The 20,008-nt window shown below is 45.5% G+C and overlaps 2 protein-coding genes across 2 annotated transcripts in view; both read right to left on the bottom strand.

Annotated features, from left to right (window-relative positions):
- Positions 1 to 3,526, bottom strand: part of WDR90 (WD repeat domain 90) — a 68,558-nt gene extending 65,032 nt beyond the window's left edge. The window contains exons 1-3 of the mRNA XM_089657501.1: positions 3,409 to 3,526; positions 2,396 to 2,487; positions 149 to 325 (exon numbers count right to left, since the gene is read on the bottom strand). Of these exons, the coding sequence (XP_089513627.1) occupies positions 149 to 325; positions 2,396 to 2,487; positions 3,409 to 3,418 (279 nt within the window). The 5' untranslated portion in view covers positions 3,419 to 3,526. The remainder of the gene's footprint in view (positions 1 to 148; positions 326 to 2,395; positions 2,488 to 3,408) is intronic.
- A 2,963-nt stretch (positions 3,527 to 6,489) lies between these two features.
- Positions 6,490 to 20,008, bottom strand: part of CFAP70 (cilia and flagella associated protein 70) — a 71,749-nt gene continuing 58,230 nt past the window's right edge. Inside the window, exons 23-28 of the mRNA XM_089657500.1 lie at positions 17,888 to 18,040; positions 15,431 to 15,592; positions 15,225 to 15,314; positions 10,597 to 10,698; positions 9,300 to 9,347; positions 6,490 to 7,413 (exon numbers count right to left, since the gene is read on the bottom strand). Of these exons, the coding sequence (XP_089513626.1) occupies positions 7,333 to 7,413; positions 9,300 to 9,347; positions 10,597 to 10,698; positions 15,225 to 15,314; positions 15,431 to 15,592; positions 17,888 to 18,040 (636 nt within the window). The 3' untranslated portion in view covers positions 6,490 to 7,332. The remainder of the gene's footprint in view (positions 7,414 to 9,299; positions 9,348 to 10,596; positions 10,699 to 15,224; positions 15,315 to 15,430; positions 15,593 to 17,887; positions 18,041 to 20,008) is intronic.

The raw sequence follows: 20,008 nt of genomic DNA, 5'->3' as shown, positions 1-20,008 counted from the left end.
GGCCAAAAGGTCTCCAACTCAGATTATAGATTGGAAGTTTTTTTTCCTCTCTCTTATATTCTGGGAAATAGGATTAGTGTGTGTGACCTCCCCCCAAGATTATCATCTGTTTTCGGGGTCCTGAACCATGTCACAGATCAGGTCTTACCTCTGCGCTCACATCTACATGCACCACAAAGTGTTTTCCAGGTAACGGTCTGAACAGCACGTACAGGTAGCGCCCTGTCAGGCCCAGGCTCTGGGAACTGGTTTTGGGGAGCAGGATGTAGTTTCCTGCAGGGATTGAGCCCCGAATCTTGTATACTGTACACTTCACATTTTTATCCTGGAAATAAAATAAGGATAACAAACTTATTGCTGAGAAAAGAACAATCATTTAGAAAAGAAAATCAATCAAAAGACGTAGACTCCTTTAACACTTTTGTAGTTCTGGGACCATTTAGATAGCCGACCCGCCCAGAAGTCATTTCTTAGTTGAAAATGGACTGTGGTGGCCTGACTGGCTTCATAGATGTCCTGCATACTCTCAAAATGAAGATCTCCCTGCCATATTTTCTGCTCGGTTCCTCTCCAGCTGGATGGTTGGGTACTCCTACTCACCTCTACAGTTTTCAGCCCATGTAGGTGGCATCAAGATCAATAATACAACCATCAGTTCCTCCCCTCATGCCAGGGTACTAGGTGCAATCCTGGACTCCCATCTGTCCTTCCAGCCCCAAATCCAATCACTGTCCAAATCTTGTAGACTTCACCTCCGCAACATCTCCAACCTCCGCAACATCTCCAACCTCCGCAACATCTCCAACCTCCGCAACATCTCCAACCTCCGCAACATCTCCAAGAAATGCCCGTTCCTAGCCTCGGAAACCACTAAGCAACTTATTCCCTCCCTTGTTATCTCTCGCCTTGACTATTGTAACTCCCTCCTCATTGGCCGACCTCATCGCAGGCTATCCCCTCTTCAGTCTATCATGAATGCTGCTGCCAGACTCATCCTCCTTACTAACCGTTCCGTATCAGCCATCCCTCTCTGCCAATCCCTCCACTGGCCTCCATCCCTCTCTGCCAATCCCTCCACTGGCCTCCATTCAGTGTCCTCCATCCCTCTCTGCCAATCCCTCCACTGGCTTCCACTCAGTGTCCTCCATCCCCCTCTGCCAATCCCTCCACTGGCCCCCATTCAGTATCCTCCATCCCTCTCTGCCAATCCCTCCACTGGCTCCCATTCAGTGTCCTCCATCCCTCTCTGCCAATCCCTCCACTGGCTTCCCATTGCCCAATGAATAAAATTCAAAACATTCACAATAACATATAAAGCCATTTATAACTCTGCCCCAAATTACATCACCGATCTTGTCTCCAAATATCACCCAAACCATCCTCTCCGCTCCTTGCACGACCTCCTGCTCTCTACCTCCCTTGTCTCTTTCTCCCATGCTTGTCTCCACGACTTCTCCAGAGCCTCCCCCATCCTCTGGAACTCTCTACCCCAATCTATCCGAATATCACCTACTCTGCCCACTTTTAAGCGATCTCTGAAAACCTATCTCTTCAGGGAAGTCTATCCTGGATTCAGCTAATAATGGAATCTTCTATTCCTCCTATCAGTCCATCCCACACAGTTACTACCTTTCGTACCACCAGCCCCTCCCTCTTAGATTGTAAGCTCCCAGGATCAGGGCCCTCCTAACCCTCTTGTATTGAACTGTATTGTTGCTGTATTGTCTCCCGTTATATTGTAAAGTGCTGAGCAAACTGTTGGCGGGATATAAATCCTGTATAATAATAATAATAATTTGATGGGCACAGTCAACTCTGGCTTACAAGTCATTGCCTCCCCCTTGGTGTTCCTGCTCAACATTTTTATGTGTTGTCACTCCTCTGGTTCTATTCCCCTTATATAAAACAAATGTAAAAATACAACATGGAATGTGTCCAGGAGGGTTCCAGCACAGAGATTCTACGACACAGTTTGTTGGTTTTACTCTCAGCATCCATCCAAAATGTAAGTATTTTTCAGTGGGCAACCCTTAAAAGGTAAGATTATATCCTTCCCCTGAACTGTATTTATGGAGTTCACACAAGGACAACAAAATGCAGGCAAAGGTGGTGTGCGGACACATTGGGGTTTATTTACTAAAGCTGGAGAGTCCAAAATCAGACTCCCTTCTGCATAGAAACCAATCAGCTTCCAGGTTTCATTGCCAAAGCTTCATTGAACAAGCTGAGGTTAGAAGCTGATTGGTTTCTATGCAGAAGGGAGTCTGATTTTGGACTCTCCAGCTTTAGTAAATAAACCCCATTATGTTCTGAGATGTCCCTGTCTGCTCTTATTCATAGAGCTCATAAACCCCCTTCCATACGGTGGCCAAGCTAGGACAGCCAGGAAGATTACCATGACACTGGTGACATCCCCGTCCTTGGTCGATCTCTTCCATTCTTCCAGACGAACATGCTTGAAGATGTTGACAAATGGATGCTGCCAGACTGGGGGGACGGGAGACAAGAGAGGTGTGATGATGATGTCATGAACAGGACACACAATGGAGGATGTAACAACGGGAGTGCAGAGAGGAATGCGGATATCAAAGATGAAGTAACAATTTTGATGGATTCTGATTGGCTGCTAAAGGGCCAATGCATCAGATCAACTTTATCTGTCATGCAAAAAGGCTGCACTTTGCTCATTGTTCACAGACACACCATGGGCCCCCACATACACACCATGGGCCCCCACATACACACCATGGGCCCCCACATACACACCATGGGCCCTCACATACACACCATGGGCCCCCACTTACTTCTACATCAGAAACCGACATCTTCAATTAACTATACGCCCGGCGCCGACCCCCCCTCCGTTGTCGTACGTCCGGCGAAGACCCCCTCCGTTGTCGTACGCCCTGAGCCGACCCCTCCGTTGTCGTACGCCCGGCGAAGACCCCCTCAGTTATCGTACGCCCGGCGAAGACCCCCTCAGTTATCGTACGCCCGGCGAAGACCCCCTCAGTTATCGTAAGCCCGGCGAAGACCCCCTCAGTTATCGTAAGCCCGGCGAAGACCCCCTCAGTTATCGTAAGCCCGGCGAAGACCCCCTCCGTTATCGTAAGCCCGGCGAAGACCCCCTCCGTTATCGTAAGCCCGGCGAAGACCCCCTCAGTTATCGTACGCCCGGCACCGATCCTTCCGTTATCGTACACCCGGCACCGATCCCCTCCGTTATCATACACCCGGCACCGATCCCCTCCGTTATCATACACCCGGCACCGATCCCCTCCGTTATCATACACCCGACACCGATCCCCTCCGTTATCATACACCCGGCACCGATCCCTCCGTTATCATACACCCAGCACTGATACGGGCCCCTCACGTTAGGGCCACACTCAGTATACAGTTGCTCACCTCCAGCCATCTCTGCAGTCCGCAACTCAGTCCTCCCGCCCGGACAGCCGCCTCTGTGTCGGTGACGTCACTCCTCTGCCCCGGGCGCGGGATGATAATCTCATGGACGCTGAGAATCTGTAACCGAGCAACGGAGGAGCTATGATGCATGACCACGCCCCCCGGAGTTCTACTGGCTGATTTCTCCTATCCCCGCCCATAGGGTAGAGATCACACTGATAGACTGTACACAACACTGACACCTCACCCCTACACAGCACCGACATCCCCCACCATACACAGCACAGACACCTCACCCCGTCCACAGCACAGACACCCCCCACCGTCCACAGCACAGACACCCCCCACCGTCCACAGCACTGACACCCCCCACCGTCCACAGCACTGACACCCCCCACCGTCCACAGCACTGACACCCCCCACCGCCCCACCGTCCACAGCACAGACACCCCCCACCGTCCACAGCACAGACACCCCCCACCGTCCACAGCACTGACACCCCCCACCGTCCACAGCACTGACACCCCCCACCGTCCACAGCACTGACACCCCCCACCGTCCACAGCACTGACACCCCCCACCGCCCCACCGTCCACAGCACTGACATCCCCCACCGTCCACAGCACTGACATCCCCACCGTCCACAGCACTGACATCCCCACCGTCCACAGCACTGATTTCCCCCACCTTACACAGCACTGATTTCCCCCACCGTACACAGCACAGACATGCCACCCTGCACAGTACTGATCTCACTCCCTACACAGTACTGATATCCCCCACCCCATACACAGCACTGACACCTCACCCCCTACACAGCACTGATATCCCCCACCATACACAGCACTGACATCCCACCCTACACAGTATTGATCTCACCCCCTACACAGCACTGATATCCCACCCCGTACACAGCACTGACATCCCCCACCATACACAGCACAGACACCTCACCCCCTACACAGCACTGACATCCCCCACCATACACAGCACAGACACATCATCCCTACACAGCACTGACACCTCACCACCAGACAGCACTGACATCCCACCCCCTACACAGCACCGACATCCCACCTTGCACAGTACTGATCTCACTCCCTACACAGCACTGAAATCCCACCCCCTACACAGCACTAACATTTCATCCCCTACACAGCAACGACATCCCACCCTACACAGTACTGATCTCACTCCCTACACAGCACTGATATCCCACCCCCTACACAGCACTGAAATCCCACCCCCTACACAGCACTGACACCTCACCACCTACACAGCACTGACATCTCATCCCCTGCACAGCACTGACATCCCATCCCCTGCACAGCACCAACACCTCACTCCCTACACAGCACCGACACCTTACCCCCTACACAGCACCGACACCTCACACTGTGCACAGCACTGACATCCCACCCCGTACACAGCACTGACACCCCACCCCATACACAGCACAGACACCCCACCCCGTACACAGCACAGACACCTCACCCCCTACACAGCACTGACATCTCATCCCCCTACACAGCACTGACACCTCACACCATACACAGCACTGACACCACACACAGCACCGACTCCCAACCCCGTGCACAGCACTGACACCACACACAGCACCGACACCCCGCCCTGTGCACAGCACTGACACCACACACAGCACCGACACCCCACCCTGTACACAGCACCGACACCCCACCCCGTACATAACACTGACACCCCACCCCGTACACAGAACCGACACCCCACCCCATACACCGCACTGACATCCAAAACAGTGTGCTTACAGTTGAAAGCACACATGCAGCACACAGTAAAACAGCACGCAGTTAACCCTTTGATAGCCCCAGATGTTAACCCCTTCCTGCCCAGTGCCATTAGTACAGTGTCAGTGCTTTTTATTAGCACTGATCACTGTATTGGTGTCACTGGGGATGTCAGTGACACCAAGTCAGTTCCCCCCCAGTATCAGAATGGCCACTGCAGTCCCGCTATATGTCGCTGATCGCTGCAAAATGAGTTTTCCAAATGAGTCTTAGGCTCCATGTACACGGGGCGTTTGGAAAACTCTTCAGAACGATGGAAACTGACTGCTGGAAAACGTAGCTCAAAAAATGTCAGTTTAGCCGCATTTGCATACCGCGTTTATGTGCGTTTGCGTTTAGAAGCATTTTTTAAAGATAATATCAGGAGACCTTCCCGAATGCACTGAAAAATACTAAACAATTAACTATTTCAGACATTTTGAGAGGAATAGGGAGAGTAGAAGCAGAGAGAGCAGTATGTGTGGAGATGACCTGTCTTTTCTGGTTGTATTCACTATGGATCCCATCATGAGCATAATGCGGCGCGTTCTACCATTGTTTCCGTCACGCGAAACCTGGAACTGACTGCGCTGGTGTACCGGGTCCATTTAAATACATGGGAAACACTTTGCATGCATGTCTGATGATGAAAAAAGGCTCCGGACAGCATCTGGACATGGAACAGTTAAAAACTGCATCTAAACACAAATGCTTATAAACGCGGTTAGCTGCGTTTACAAGTATTTGGCGTTTGAAACGCTGATAAAATCTACTCCTGAACACAAGTTTGGTGCTTTCAAAAAAATGACTGTAAACTCAGCTGCCTGTAAAGGACGATGTGTACACGGACACATAGGAGAACATTAGGGGGAGTTCAGGGGCTGCTGAACAAAAAACGCAGAAAAGCTCCTGAACGTCAGTTGATCAGCTGCAGTGTACACGAGGCCTAAAGCTGAGCATCCATTATACAATTTCCTTTAGATTTACCTTCAGCTGTGCAGTGCGAGGGCCGGCCTGACTGCGTACACATTGGAAGTGTTAGGAATGACCTCAGATTAGATGGTTTTGGTAAATCTAAAGGAAAGTTGTATAATGTATGGCCAGCTTCGGTTTATCTTACACATGTATTAGCTCTTTATTATATTTTATCCTTTCTGATCTTTTGAGAAAAGCATCGCAAGACCAATAGGAGGAACAGACAGATTATGTACAGCACTATGGTATATGTTGGTGCTTTATAAATAATTGATCGTTACATATCAGAGCCAGACATAAGTGCTTTATCGATAGTTTATTTATTGCTCATCAGAATAACAAACAGCTGCTTTATTATATTAAGGACCTCAGTTAGAAAAGGGTCCAAAAGCAAAAAACTGGCTGTGTTGCCCGTAGCAACCTATGAGCGCTGCGTTCTCCCAGCAGGTAGGGCTTCCCCCACTGGAGAACACTATGGGGGTCATTTACTAAAACTGCACGGTGCAAATGCTGGTGCAGCTCTGCATAGAAACCAATCAGCCTCCAGGTTTTCTTGTCAAAGCTTCATTGAACAAGCTGAAGTTAGAAGCTGATTGGCTCCTATTCACAGCTGCACCAGTCAGAGTGCTCCAGTTTTAGTAAATCTCCCCCAATGGCTCTGCAGGAGGGATTCCCCCATCAACTCTGTCTTTGTTGATGGGAGAATAAAGTGAATATTCTTGAAATAAAAATCTATACGTGTATGGCCAGCTTTTCTCCTCCAGATGTCTTCTCTGTCATGTAAAAAAACTGATAGATTCAACATTTAAAGAGAGACCTCCTTGGGACAGTGGTGGGCGGAGCTGAGAACACAGGCACAGAAATGTCTCATTCTGTTTCTTAGGAACATAGGAAGATGGGGGAGACTGAGCCTGTCAGCATCTTCTGAACTGGGTTGCCATGTGTTAGAGGTGCAAGTGGTCCAAAGCAAGAATTTGATTTTAGTTGTAGCGGAAGCCCACTTTAGGAACGTCTACTTCAGGGCCTTTGGTGGTCTTCACAGCAAAATGTCTCATTATGTTATTACGGTGAACAACAAACGTCTGTTCAGTTCCAATGGATGCTCCGAGGTGTGCGGAGTTCCCTAACAAGACATGGGGTGACGTTAGAATGAGGGGTCACCAAAGCCAACTTCTTCCTGGAGCTGGTGGATCTCGGTCAGCAGGGTCTGGTCCTGGAGATTTAGCTGCAACAGAAGAATCAGAGGATCATGCTGGATTATGCTGCCTACAATATTCCTGAATCTGGCAAGGTATTGGCCACTATCAGTGCCTGTACAGCAGAGCTGGAGTGTAAGAGGGGGAAGCAGCGCACAGAGCCAATCAGTTCATATGCTGATAGCAGTAGAGAACAGAGTGGCAGAGAGATAAGCTCATCACTGTGCTGCTTCTCTTTTACTGTCCAATCACAGGCTGGGGGTGGGTCCAGGACAACCTGGGCTCAGGGGAAGTGGAATGAAATATGTCGGCTTTACTTACCAGGAGAAAAAAATACTATAGAGGGAAATCTCTGGATTGAAGATGAAAGTGATCACTCCTTACTGAGCTCTGCAGTGCATAATTTCAGCTCTTTGCCTCCTTTTTTTTCTGATTTCTCAGACAGGCTTTATAAATTTAGCACTTTGAACTGATGTAGAGAAGAGAACACTGCAGATAAACAGGTACAACTTACGTAGGAGGATTTGTTTAATCTCTGTGTATCACCTGAGGCCAGTCACTGCACTGGGTATATGGAAAGGGTTTACAACCACTTTAACCACTTGCCTACAGGGCACTTATACCCCCTTCCTGCCCAGGCCAATTTTCAGCTTTCAGCGCTGTCGCACTTTGAATGACAATTGCGCGGTCATGCAACACTGTACCCATATGACATTTTTAGCATTTTTTCACACAAATAGAACGTTCTTTTGGTGGTATTTAATTGCTGCTGGGTGTTTTATTTTTTGTGCTATAACCAAAAAAAGAGCAAAAAATTTAAAAAAAAAGTTTGTTTCTATTATAAAATTTTGAAAACAGGTCATTTTTCTACTTCACTGATGTGCGTTGATGAGGCTGCATGGATAGGCAGCACTGATGGGCACTGATAGGGAGCACTGATGGGCACTGATGAGGTGGCACGGATAGGCAGCACTGATGGGCACTGATAGGCAGCACTGATGGGCACTGATGAGGTGGCACGGATAGGCAGCACTGATGGGCACTGATAGGCAGCACTGATGGGCACTGATGAGGTGGCACGGATAGGCAGCACTGATGGGCACTGATAGGAGGCACTGATAGGTGGCATTGATAGTCAGTACTGATGAGCTGGCACTGATGATGTTGTACTGATAGGTGGTACTGCTGGGCACCGATGGGTGGCACTGATGGGCAGCACTGATGGGTGTCACTGCTGGGCACAGGTGGGTGACACTGCTGGGCACAGGTGGGGGCACTGATGAGTACAAGTGGGTGGCACTGATGGGTACAAGTGGGCGGCACTGATGGGCACAGGTGGGTGGCACTTCTGCGCACTGATCATCAGGGCACTGATGATCGGTGCCGATCCCTTCACTGACAATTGCCACTTCTCAGGAGTAGTTTCCTCACGCTACGACAGCATGAGGAAAGTGCAGCCGATAACTGGCAACTGTATTTACCTAATGATCTGCTGTGTCATTGGGCACAGCTGATCACGTGGTAAAAGGTCGCCATGATTGGCTGTTTACCATATGACGTGATCAGCTGTGTCCGTAGGCGCGCAGGGGGCGTTTTCTGAAAAAATGACGTCCATGGACGTCGTCCCAGAACCATACAACCATGCTGGAGCCATCCTTCGGCTATAGCGCGGTTGGGAACTGGGTAAGGAAAACACAGACTGCCTGCAGGGGCCACACCATAAGTGATGAAGGATCTGGGCAACAGAGGGAATGTCTACAAATCTTTACATGGAATATTTGCAAGCATGTAAACTATAAAAGTCACATTAAAAAAAAACAAAAACAACAACAATGTAACATAAATGTTGTAGTAAAAGTGCAAAATGAGAAGATACAAAATAGTTTTCATTTTACTGAGAACAAGAACGACGTACCTTCCTGGTGTATTTATATGACTGCTCAGCCTCCAACTGTCGTCCAGTCTAGAAGAAATATCAGAAATGATGATATATGGCAACAATATACAAATTTTAAAGGGAACCTGTCATACCTTCTCTGATATATGCTGAATGGGAAGTGAAAAGAACCTTGGCTTATCATTTTCTTTTAAATGGTCATATTTAAAGCAGAAATCCAGGAAAAAAATTTTGGGGTTCGTGCAGTGGGGCTGTGCCGGCACTGCACAGGTCAAATGCTCGTTTTTGCTCTAGGGGAGAGGACACCGAAGATATACTCACCTTACTCTCCGATCCTCCCTGCGCTCTGGCAGTCTTGTAAATGGGCAGTTCTTGATGTCAGCACACTCAATGCATGCTTCACAGACAGGAACAGTCCACCGTTGGATCACGGGGGAGTGCGATTTTCCATTGAATCAGGTGAGTATGAGCTTAGTCCTCACCCCTAGATAAAAAACAAGCAGCAGTTCCATGCAGTGGGGGCACAGCCCCACTGCACAGTAAAAAAAAAAAAATTCTAACTAAAGTTTTTATTTATTTCAGGTACTTAGATAGCGCCATCAATTTAGCAGCGCTTTACATATATATTGTACATTCACATCAGTCCCTAACCCTCAAGGGGCGTACAATCTAAGGTCCCTAACTCACATTCATACATACACATACTAGGGACAATTTAGACAGGAGCCAATTAACCTACCAGCATGTCTTTGGAGTGTGGGAGGAAACAGGAGTACCCGGAGGAAACCCACACAGGCACAGGGAGAACATGCAAACTTCAGGCAGGAGGTGCTGTAGCTGGGATTCAAACCAACAACCCGAGTACTGCCAGGTGGAAGTGCTAACCATTTAGCCACTCTGAGTTCTGCTTTAACTGTCCAATGACCATCATTCCCCATATCAACCGGATCAATTGCATCAATTGTTTGTATCACAGATGGAATTACATTGGTGACTATGACCACATTGGTGACTATGATCACATTGGTGACTATGACCACATTGGTGACTATGACCACATTGGTGACTATGATCACATTGGTGACTATGACCACATTGGTGACTATGATCACATTGGTGACTATGACCACATTGGTGACTATGATCACATTGGTGACTATGACCACATTGGTGACTATGACCACATTGGTGACTATGACCACATTGGTGACTATGATCACATTGGTGACTATGACCAACACCTTTATGTTGCATTGTTTTGTATAGAAGAGTACCTGACTATGGATAGAAGAAGGATCTTGACTTTAGAACTCACCTTTAAGCATACAAGGGCCAGGTAGCCCCAAACCATCGGGTTGCTGTTATTCAAGGCATTGGCCTCTGAGAGAGCTTCCTCAGCCTCCGCCATCTCCTCCAGCTGAGAATAAGAACAGTCATCCTTAATAACTAAGCTTCTTATAACTAGACCAGTGCTGCTTTTGCTATAAACTACCCAAACAATGTAAAATCCAAATTGTATGTGTCAGTTTTTGGTAGATTTTGGAAAGGTAAGTCACTCAAGTTTCTTCAGTCTCTCAGGGAGTCTATTGGTGAGATGTGCTGCGTTCCTGGGTCTGTATACCCACTGTGGTCATCATGAGGTGCTTCCACCATCCCTGCTGTATTTTATACTTATTCTATATTATGCAGAACTTAAAGTGATACTAAAGTCTTGTTTTATGTTTTGTCTATACCTACTTGCTGTATCCAGTGGTTTTGCACAGAGCAGCCTGGTTCCTCCTCTTCTCGGGTCCCATACCCATGCTCCTGGCCCCTCCCTCCTGTTGGGTGCCCCCACAGCCAGCAGCTTGCTATGGGGGCACCCGACCAGGCATGCTCCCGAGCTGTGGCTCTGCATGTCTATTCACACACAGAGTCATGTCTTGGCCCCACCCCCTCCCTCTCCTGATTGGCTCACTGGCTGTGATTGACAGCAGCGGGAGCCAGTGGCAGCCAATCAGGAGTGAGAGTCCCCAAAGAACCAAGGCTCTCGTGGACGTCGCTGGATCAAGAGGGGACTCAGGTAAGTGTTGGGGGAATGGTGAGGTTGCTACACACAGAAGGTTTTATACCTTCATGCATAGAATGCATAAAGGTTAAAAACCTTGAGCCTTTAGAACCACTTTAACAGGAGGAGCTGGAACAAAAACTTATTACAGGTACTTATATCAATTATGAAGCACAACTTAGGAGGGAGCACCCAAAGTTCCCAGGTGAGCAGGAACGATCATAGTTAGATCTCTAAGTTGGAGTCTTCAAGAGATATAACAAAGAAATGGGTTCACTACACACCTGAAGTTGCAGTATCACTTTTGGGTGGACTGACCAAAAGAATAACTTATATAGACATGTGCGATTTGTTTCGTTACGAATTGAGACTCAGACAAAATTTTCATTATTCAGAGATTCCAATGTATCCAAATTTCTGAATCACAACAGTAATTTATTTCAAGAAATTATAGCAAAACTACTTATCCAAATTTGAATTCGAAATGCAAAAAATACAGTAAGGTATAAAAGTGAAATAAGATGATTCCTACTTAGGATGCTTTACAGAATAGAATAAAACAGAATAGAATAGAAAATAAAGAAATAGAATAGAAAATAATACACTATAATATAATAAAACTGATTAGAATAGAAAATAAAAATATAATAGAACAAAACAAAACAGAATTCTATAAAAAAAAAAAAGAATAGAAAATAAAAAAATAGAGTAGAATAGCGTAGAAAAACCTAGATTGTAAGCTCTAACGAGCAGGGCCCTCTGTTTCCTCTTGTCCCAAATTGTATTGTAACTGTCATGTCTGCCTTCATTTTGTAAAGTGCTGCGCTAACTGTTGGCGCTATATAAATCCTAAGAATAAAAGTAAAAAAAAAATTTGCTGTCCTACAAAAAAAAAAAAGCTCTCAATGCCTGTGAATCAAAAATTGTGAAAAATAAGAAATTAAATACAAAAAATAAAAAATCACCTAAACCAAAACAAAGAATAATAATACTGAATCCACCCAAAAAAGTCATAAACTCAGGTCCAATCAAATAGTGTTCTTCTATAAACCCTCCTGTGGATAATGAAAATATGTGCAGCTGTCACAAACTCCAGTGAGAAAACATCCTCCACCATATATCTGCCCCCTCACGCACATTGTACAATGGTACGGTCTAACTGCACTTTTGGTCTCACTTGGACTCAGAAGATCAGCTTGCTGAATGGGGTCTAAAAAGTAGCTTCCTCCTTATAAACATCTTGGTGTCATCTGTATTCCTCAATAAAAAGAACTCAGCATAGCGCTTTATCCTTTTAAACTTTTATTAAGCAATAAAACATAGGAAATGCGCTCACGTTCTGGAGGTGCATATCTGCACCACCTATGATGAACATCCTGCAATATATCGATTGAGCAGTAGATGGCAGCATCATCTGAACAGCCGAGTCCTGTATGAGCTTGGAAATCCGTCACCATACGGAATGAAATGCCAGGCAGAGCACAGGCCCTTCTCTGTACATACAGCTCATACAGGACTCGGCTGTTCAGATGATGCTGCCATCTAGTGCTTAATCGATATATTGCAGGATGTTCATCATAGGTGGTGCAGATATGCACCTCCAGAACATGAGTTCTTTTTCTATGTTTTATTGCTTAATAAAAGTTTAAAAGGATAAAGCTCTATGCTGAGTTCTTTTTATTGAGAAATATGGATGACACCAAGACAATTATAAGGAGGAAGCTACTTTTTAGACCCCATTCAGCAAGCTGATCTTCTGAGTCTAAGTGAGACCAAAAGTGCAGTTAGACCGTACCATTGTACAATGTCACACTGCGTGAGGTGAGCAGATATATGGTGGAGGATGTTTTCTCACTGGAATTTATGACAGCTGCGCATATTTTCATTATCCACAGGAGGGTTTATAGAAGAACACTATTTTGATTGGACTAAATTTTATGACTTTTTTGGGTTGATTCAGTATTATTATTCTTTGTTTTGGTTTGGGTGATTTTTTATTTTTTGTATTTCATTTCTTATTTTTCACAATTTTTGCTTCACAGGAACTGAGAGCTTTTTTTTGTAGCGCAGCATATTGTTTTTTCACTTTTATTCTCATTATTTGCCCCACTGAGACATGGGTTGTGTGCACTAGCAGCTATAGTATTTATATTTATATATCTATATGTGTATTTTTTGCTTTTTATGCACCATAGTAAGCGCTTGAGTTATTTAATTTATATTACTATATAAATCCTGTATAATAATTATAATAATGATAATAACAATAAAAAATAGAAAAAAATGGAATAGAATAAAATAGAAGGAATATAGCCATCTTTCAAAATTTGAATTTCTAATTTGAAAATTTAAATTTCAAATCAATTTAAAAGTAATAAATATATAAAACGAATCTGAATTTATAAAACAAATTCCAAAAACAAATAGTTCTAACAGAACGAATATGACGAAATGAAATTATTAACTTAAAGTGGTTGTAAAGGCTCAAGGCTTTATTTTACCTTCATGCATTCTATAAGGTAAAAAACCTTCTCTGTGCAGCACCTTCCCTAATACTCACCTAAGCCCCTCCCGATTCAACGATGTGTGCTGGAGTCTTGGCTATCCTGGGATTCCCTCTCCTCATTGGTTGAGACAATCACAGCCAGCGAGCCAATGAGAAGAGAGTGGGGGCGGGGCTGAGCTGTGGCTCCGTTTGTGATTGGACACACGGAGCAGCGGGTGCCCTCATAGCAAGCTGTTTGCTGTGGGGGTACCCGACAGGAGGAAGGGGCCAGGAGCTGGTGGGGGACCCGAGAAGAGGAGGATCCAGGCTGCTCTGTGCAAAACCACCGCACACAGCAGTTAACTATAGACATGTTTGTTATTTTTTTTTTTTTAATGTAAGCCTTTAGAATCACTTAAAACAAAACAAATATTTCTGTTGTGTACATCCCTAAACTCATGTTGTAGTGCCCGGTCACACCAGTGAGATTTCAGGTGCAATTTGCGAATTGAAATCGCACCTGAAATCGCTCCTAATGAATGTGAATGTCAGTGTCTTAACAGCAGCCCAATTTCTAAAGCAGTTCTTGCATTACTTTTTCTGCAGTTTATTGCGAATTCACATGTATGACCAGTGACTTATGCAAGCCATACATGGGTCAAATTTCGAACGATTTTTCATCTGAAAATTGAAAACGTTCGCTTGGTAATCCAATGGTGCCATCAACAATTTCAAAAATTGGCCGACCAAGTCATAAAGTTCACCCCATATAACAGCCGAAACTTATGTTCCTTCCAGGTCACGGCTCATGCGCATATTCTTTTTGGAAAAACGATCGTACAATTTGACCATCATTGAGTCAAAAATTGGTAGTTTTTCACAAATTTTCCAACATGCCCAATCACCGAAAAGGGGAGGAACCACGAAAATCGGCCAGTGCCATTGACCCACTAACAGAGCTAAAATAGGCCGATTATTCTTAGGTCCAATTTTCTGACAAAAAAATGGTTGAATTTCGACCCATGTATGGCCGGCATTAGAAGAAAGTGGAAGTTTTAAGGCGCCCACTGCATCTTCACTGCTGTCATGACCATAGCTGGGACACAACCACCACCCCAGGGGCCAAGCTTGGCTTTTCAGCTACTAGTGCCACTTCTAACTCATGACACAGTGTTTGCATCCTCTGATGGATATTCCATAGGAGATAGAGAGAATTGAGCTCAGACATGCTGTGTCAAAGGTAGATAGGGCGGGGGGGGGGGGGGGGCAGCGGTGCCACCATGGATATTAGACAGCAAAGAAGACCCAATGGGTAATTTACCTCGATGGACCAAAACGCAAATCACCTCTGTATTACATCAATGACCTGTAACTGCAGATGTTGTGGAGTATAGAAGTTACAGAAGGTTACCCGGTAACATGCGATTCCAGCTCCCAGCCAGGTCAGGCAGGTAGGTGACCTCTTACAAGCCAGCAGGTAGGTCTTCTTGGCCTTCTCATACTGCGATATAAATACAATCATTGTGGAAGATTCCCTAGAGTTGTGATTTGCACCCAAACAATCTAGAACACAGTAGCTGCTTGGTCCATATAATACAGCATTACATGTGGACTTACCTCTCCCTCCTGGAGGTAGATGGACCCCAAACGGAGGAAGATGGGGTGCATGTCTGATGCATCAGACACCAAGCTGAGCGTGTGCTCGTAACATTCCCGGGCCTCCCCTTTTCTACCGCTTAGATAACGCAGGTGTCCTGTGAACGCCCACACATCCGGGTTCTGGGGGGAGAAAACATAACATCAGTCGGTGGTACTGATCCCTAGGCCTCACCTTATACGCACATAAAGCAGATATATACAATGGACTCCCTATTATAACTGCCCTGTTTTTATCTTTTAATTACCCAATCACTCGCCAATTCCAGTGATCTGATCCCTCGGGGGCCAATAGAGATGATGATACTGAATGACAGTGTGAGCCAGAAGAATGTTACGTATCTTAGATACCATGAATTAAAGTAGATGTTAACCCTAACCCCCGGTTCACACCTCTGCGGCCGTGCGGGCTGCGTTTTGCTCGGGCACAAGAGCCCATTCATTTGAATGGACTCCCATGCCCGTGACACGCAGGGAAAGAAGTCCCTGCACTACTTTGGAAAACACAGCCCACATGGCAACCTCGGTTCCCAGTACGGTTGCATTTTCCAGTGTGGGCGGCATGCCATTAGAACTAATGGCACCCGCCCGCGGGTCCGCAATTCTCTGTGCGGGGTGGTGCAGCTGCACGGATTTTTGTACGGATCCGCAGAGGTACCACCCACACAGATGTGAACCGGGGGTTATATCTATTTGATAAATGCACAAAAAGAAATCTGTTTATCTTGCCAGAAATCTTGTGGAAATCAGACGGAAGTTTGTTGACTTCAGATTCATACATTTTATAAATCTGAATGCTTCAGTATTGTATTCTATGTGCCCATTAGGTTGTATTGGTCCAAAGTGTTTAGCTGCGTAAAGAAAAACCGGGGTAACTGAATGACATGTAGAGAATCCGAGACAGAAGCCCCACAAGTTATTGTCCTCATATCAATTCATTCCAAAATTAGATGTTATCACAGAGCCAACACATAGTTACATAGTTAGTCTGGCTGAAAAAAAAATGTATATATGATTTTTATCCTTGATTAATTGAGGATAATACATTATCTAGTTTTTATTTTATTTTTTGGAGGTATACAGTGGAAATGGATCATATTTTGGGATTATTACACTGAAGAAAAATTTGGGAAGATTCGCTGACACTAAAGAGGATTTATTATTTATATATGGCTGAAAAAAAAGACAGACGTCCATCCAGTTCAACGATTAACCTCCCTAGCAGTCTGATTATGTCAGTATTTCTGTGCTCAAAGTGGTACATTTTTTTGCATGGAAATATGTCCTTTTTTTATTGTAGGCTGTAATTCTTAGGAATAACTCACTGAAATCTGTCTGAACAAGAGTCTAGTAAACATCCCGGGTATGATAAAACTTGAAACACGAAATCATAAATTACAATTTAATAAATAATCATAAAAAATAATAATATAATAATAATACATTTAATTCAATAATATAATCAAACCAAAAACATTGAAATTTGAAATATAGCGCCAAGTTCGCACATCACTGAGCTCAGTCACAGAATTGTTTTCAGTGTCTGATGACAAATTTCCCCAACGAATCATTATCACCCAATTCTGCAAGTGGTTCTGATTTACTATCGCTGTTCTCTAGCCGGTCTAAAACGATGTCCAAAAAAGATTTCAGATTTTAAAACAACTCATAATGAAATACTGTCTATGTGAAAGACTCGCGATTAGTGCCTACTATAAATCAAACCCCAAAACTGCAGCAGTGCTCATTTGATATTTCAGATACTAAATAGCAAAACATACCAGATGAATAAAAATGGATGGAGGTGCTGTGACGTCATCACGCCTGCCTGTTGCTTGCTTTCATTTTTATTATGCGAGTATCTGTCTTGGTTTTAATAAAACGGTTCCTTGCAATATTACACCAAGGAGTTTCCTCTTATTTTTGATGGGATATAACATGATTTAATGCTCATGAATGTACCATTGGGAGAGTGAATTGGATGAGTGGTGCTGGTGGCTTAGAGCACAGAGAATTCATATTTGAGTGCTATTAGACCTCCCAGCTTTAGGGGTCAGAACATTTGAGACCTGTCTTATTTGATAGTGGTGACGCACTGAAGAGTTTCATTTAATTTATTTATTTCAGGTACTTATATAGCGCCGTCAATTTACGCAGCACTTTGATTCACAATTTGGCTGGTTTGAGCACATATTATTCACTGAGATTTAAAGGGACAGCACAACATTTTTTTAATTTATCTGGATTTAAAACACCTGACAATGATTTTTCAAGTGCCATTAAAGCGTTCATGATTTTATTGCTTGAGTTTACATCTATGTGATTGAGGACAGCTACATGGCTACCACTTCATTGCATACTTCTCCTGTATCAGGCTATACCTAGGTTACAGTGTAGAATGTACCAAGGATGACATACCTGGTGGTCTATCTGTGATGCCTCCCGCAGATTCTCATTGGCTGCATCAAATTCTTTTCGTAAGAGGTTCATCTGCGCACACATCAGGTAGTACTTACAGCTGGGTCCTCCATCTGGGCTCAGGAGCTCATGAGCCAGGGCTCTCTGGACAAACTAAATAAACAGCAATTAGAATCTTAGAGTGTTTTTCCAGCCAAAAAACGTAGATTCCAGTCTATGTGTGTATGGACACATAGGATAACATGCTGGGGGGCTTACTAGCTGTAGAAACAAACGTCAAAAGCCAAAAACAGCCGCTGTAAAAACGTCCCGTGTGCATGAGGGCTTAAGGCAACGTCAATTCAATATTTCAGTCTTGGGTGGACACTGGTAAGTTGAATTGCTCACTGGCTTGTCATCTCTCCCTCATAGATTATAGTGTTGAGATCTGCTCTCAGTAATTACCAAATGTCCTTAACCACTTGAGCTCCGGAAAGGTTTTACCCCCATTTTTTGCTATTTAGCACTGCGCTACTTTAACTGATAATTATGCAAAACTGTACACCACTGGGTTTTTTTATTATATAAATGAGGTTCACTATATCTGCTCTCCCCGGACCCTGCATTCACTATATCCATTCTCCCCGGACCCTGAATTCACTATATCCATTCTCCCCGGACCGTGAATTCACTATAGCCTTTCTCCTCGGATCCTGGATTCACTATATTTGGTCTCCCCGGACACGGCATTCACTATATCTGGTCTTCCTGGACCCTGCATTCACTATATCTGGTCTCTCCGGACCCTGCATTCACTATATCCTGTCTCCCCAGACCCTGCATTCACTATATTTGGTCGCCCCGGGCCCTGCATTCACTATATTCGCTCTTCCCGGACCCTGCATCCACTATATCTGGTCTCCCCAGACCCTGCATTCATTATATCTGGTCTCCCCGGACCCTGCATTCACTATATCCATTCTCCCCGGACCCTGAATTCACTATATCCATTCTCCCCGGACCCTGAATTCACTATATCCATTCTCCTCGGATCCTGCATTCACTATATCTGGTCTCCCCGGACCCTGCATTCACTATATCTGGTCTCCCCGGACCCTGCATTCACTATATCCGGTCTCCCCGGACCCTGCATTCACTACATCTGGTCTCCCCGGACCCCGCATTCACTATATTTGGTTTCCCTAGACCCTGCATTCACTATATCTGGTCTCCCCAGACCCTGCATTCAGTATATCCGGTCTCCCCTGACAATGCATTCACTATATCCGATCTCCCCGGACCCTGCATTCACTATATCCAGTCTCCCCAGACCCTGCATTCACTATATCTGGTCTCCCCAGACCCTGCATTCACTATATCCGGTCTCCCAGGAACCTGCATTCACTATATCTGGTCTCCCCGGACCCTGCATTCACTATATCTGGTCTCCCGGACCCTGCATTCACTATATCTGCTCTCCCCGGACCCTGCATTCACTATATCTGCTCTCCCCGGACCCTGCATTCACTATATCTGCTCTCCCCGGACCCTGCATTCACTATATCTGCTCTCCCCGGACCCTGCATTCACTATATCTGGTCTCCCCGGACCCTGCATTCACTATATCTGGTCTCCCCGGGCCCTGCATTCACTATATCTGGTCTCCCAGGACCCTGCATTCACTATATCTGGTCTCCCAGGACCCTGCATTCACTATATCTGGTCTCCCCGGACCCTGCATTCACTATATCCAGTTTCCCCGGACCCTGCATTCACTATATTTGGTCTCCCAGGACCCTGCATTTACTATATCCAGTTTCCCTGGACCCTGCATTCACTATATCCACTCTCCCCGGACCCTGCATTCACTATATTTGGTCTCCCAGGACCCTGCATTTACTATATCCAGTTTCCCTGGACCCTGCATTCACTATATCTGGTCTCCCAGGACTCTGCATTCACTATATCCGGTCTCTCAGGACCCCGCATTCACTATATTTGGTCTGCCAGGACCCCGCATTCACTATATCTGGTCTCCCAGGACCCCGCATTCACTATATCCGGTCTCCCTGGACCCTGCATTCACTATATCCGGTCTCCCCGGACCCCGCATTCATTATATCTGGTCTCTCACAGTATACA

The sequence above is a fragment of the Staurois parvus genome, unplaced genomic scaffold (assembly GCF_062004578.1).
Source record: "Staurois parvus isolate SC_StPar_1 unplaced genomic scaffold, SC_StPar_1.0 ptg001005l, whole genome shotgun sequence".
Classification (NCBI taxonomy): Eukaryota; Metazoa; Chordata; class Amphibia; order Anura; family Ranidae; genus Staurois; species Staurois parvus.
This window is presented reverse-complemented; position numbering and strand designations above follow the sequence as displayed.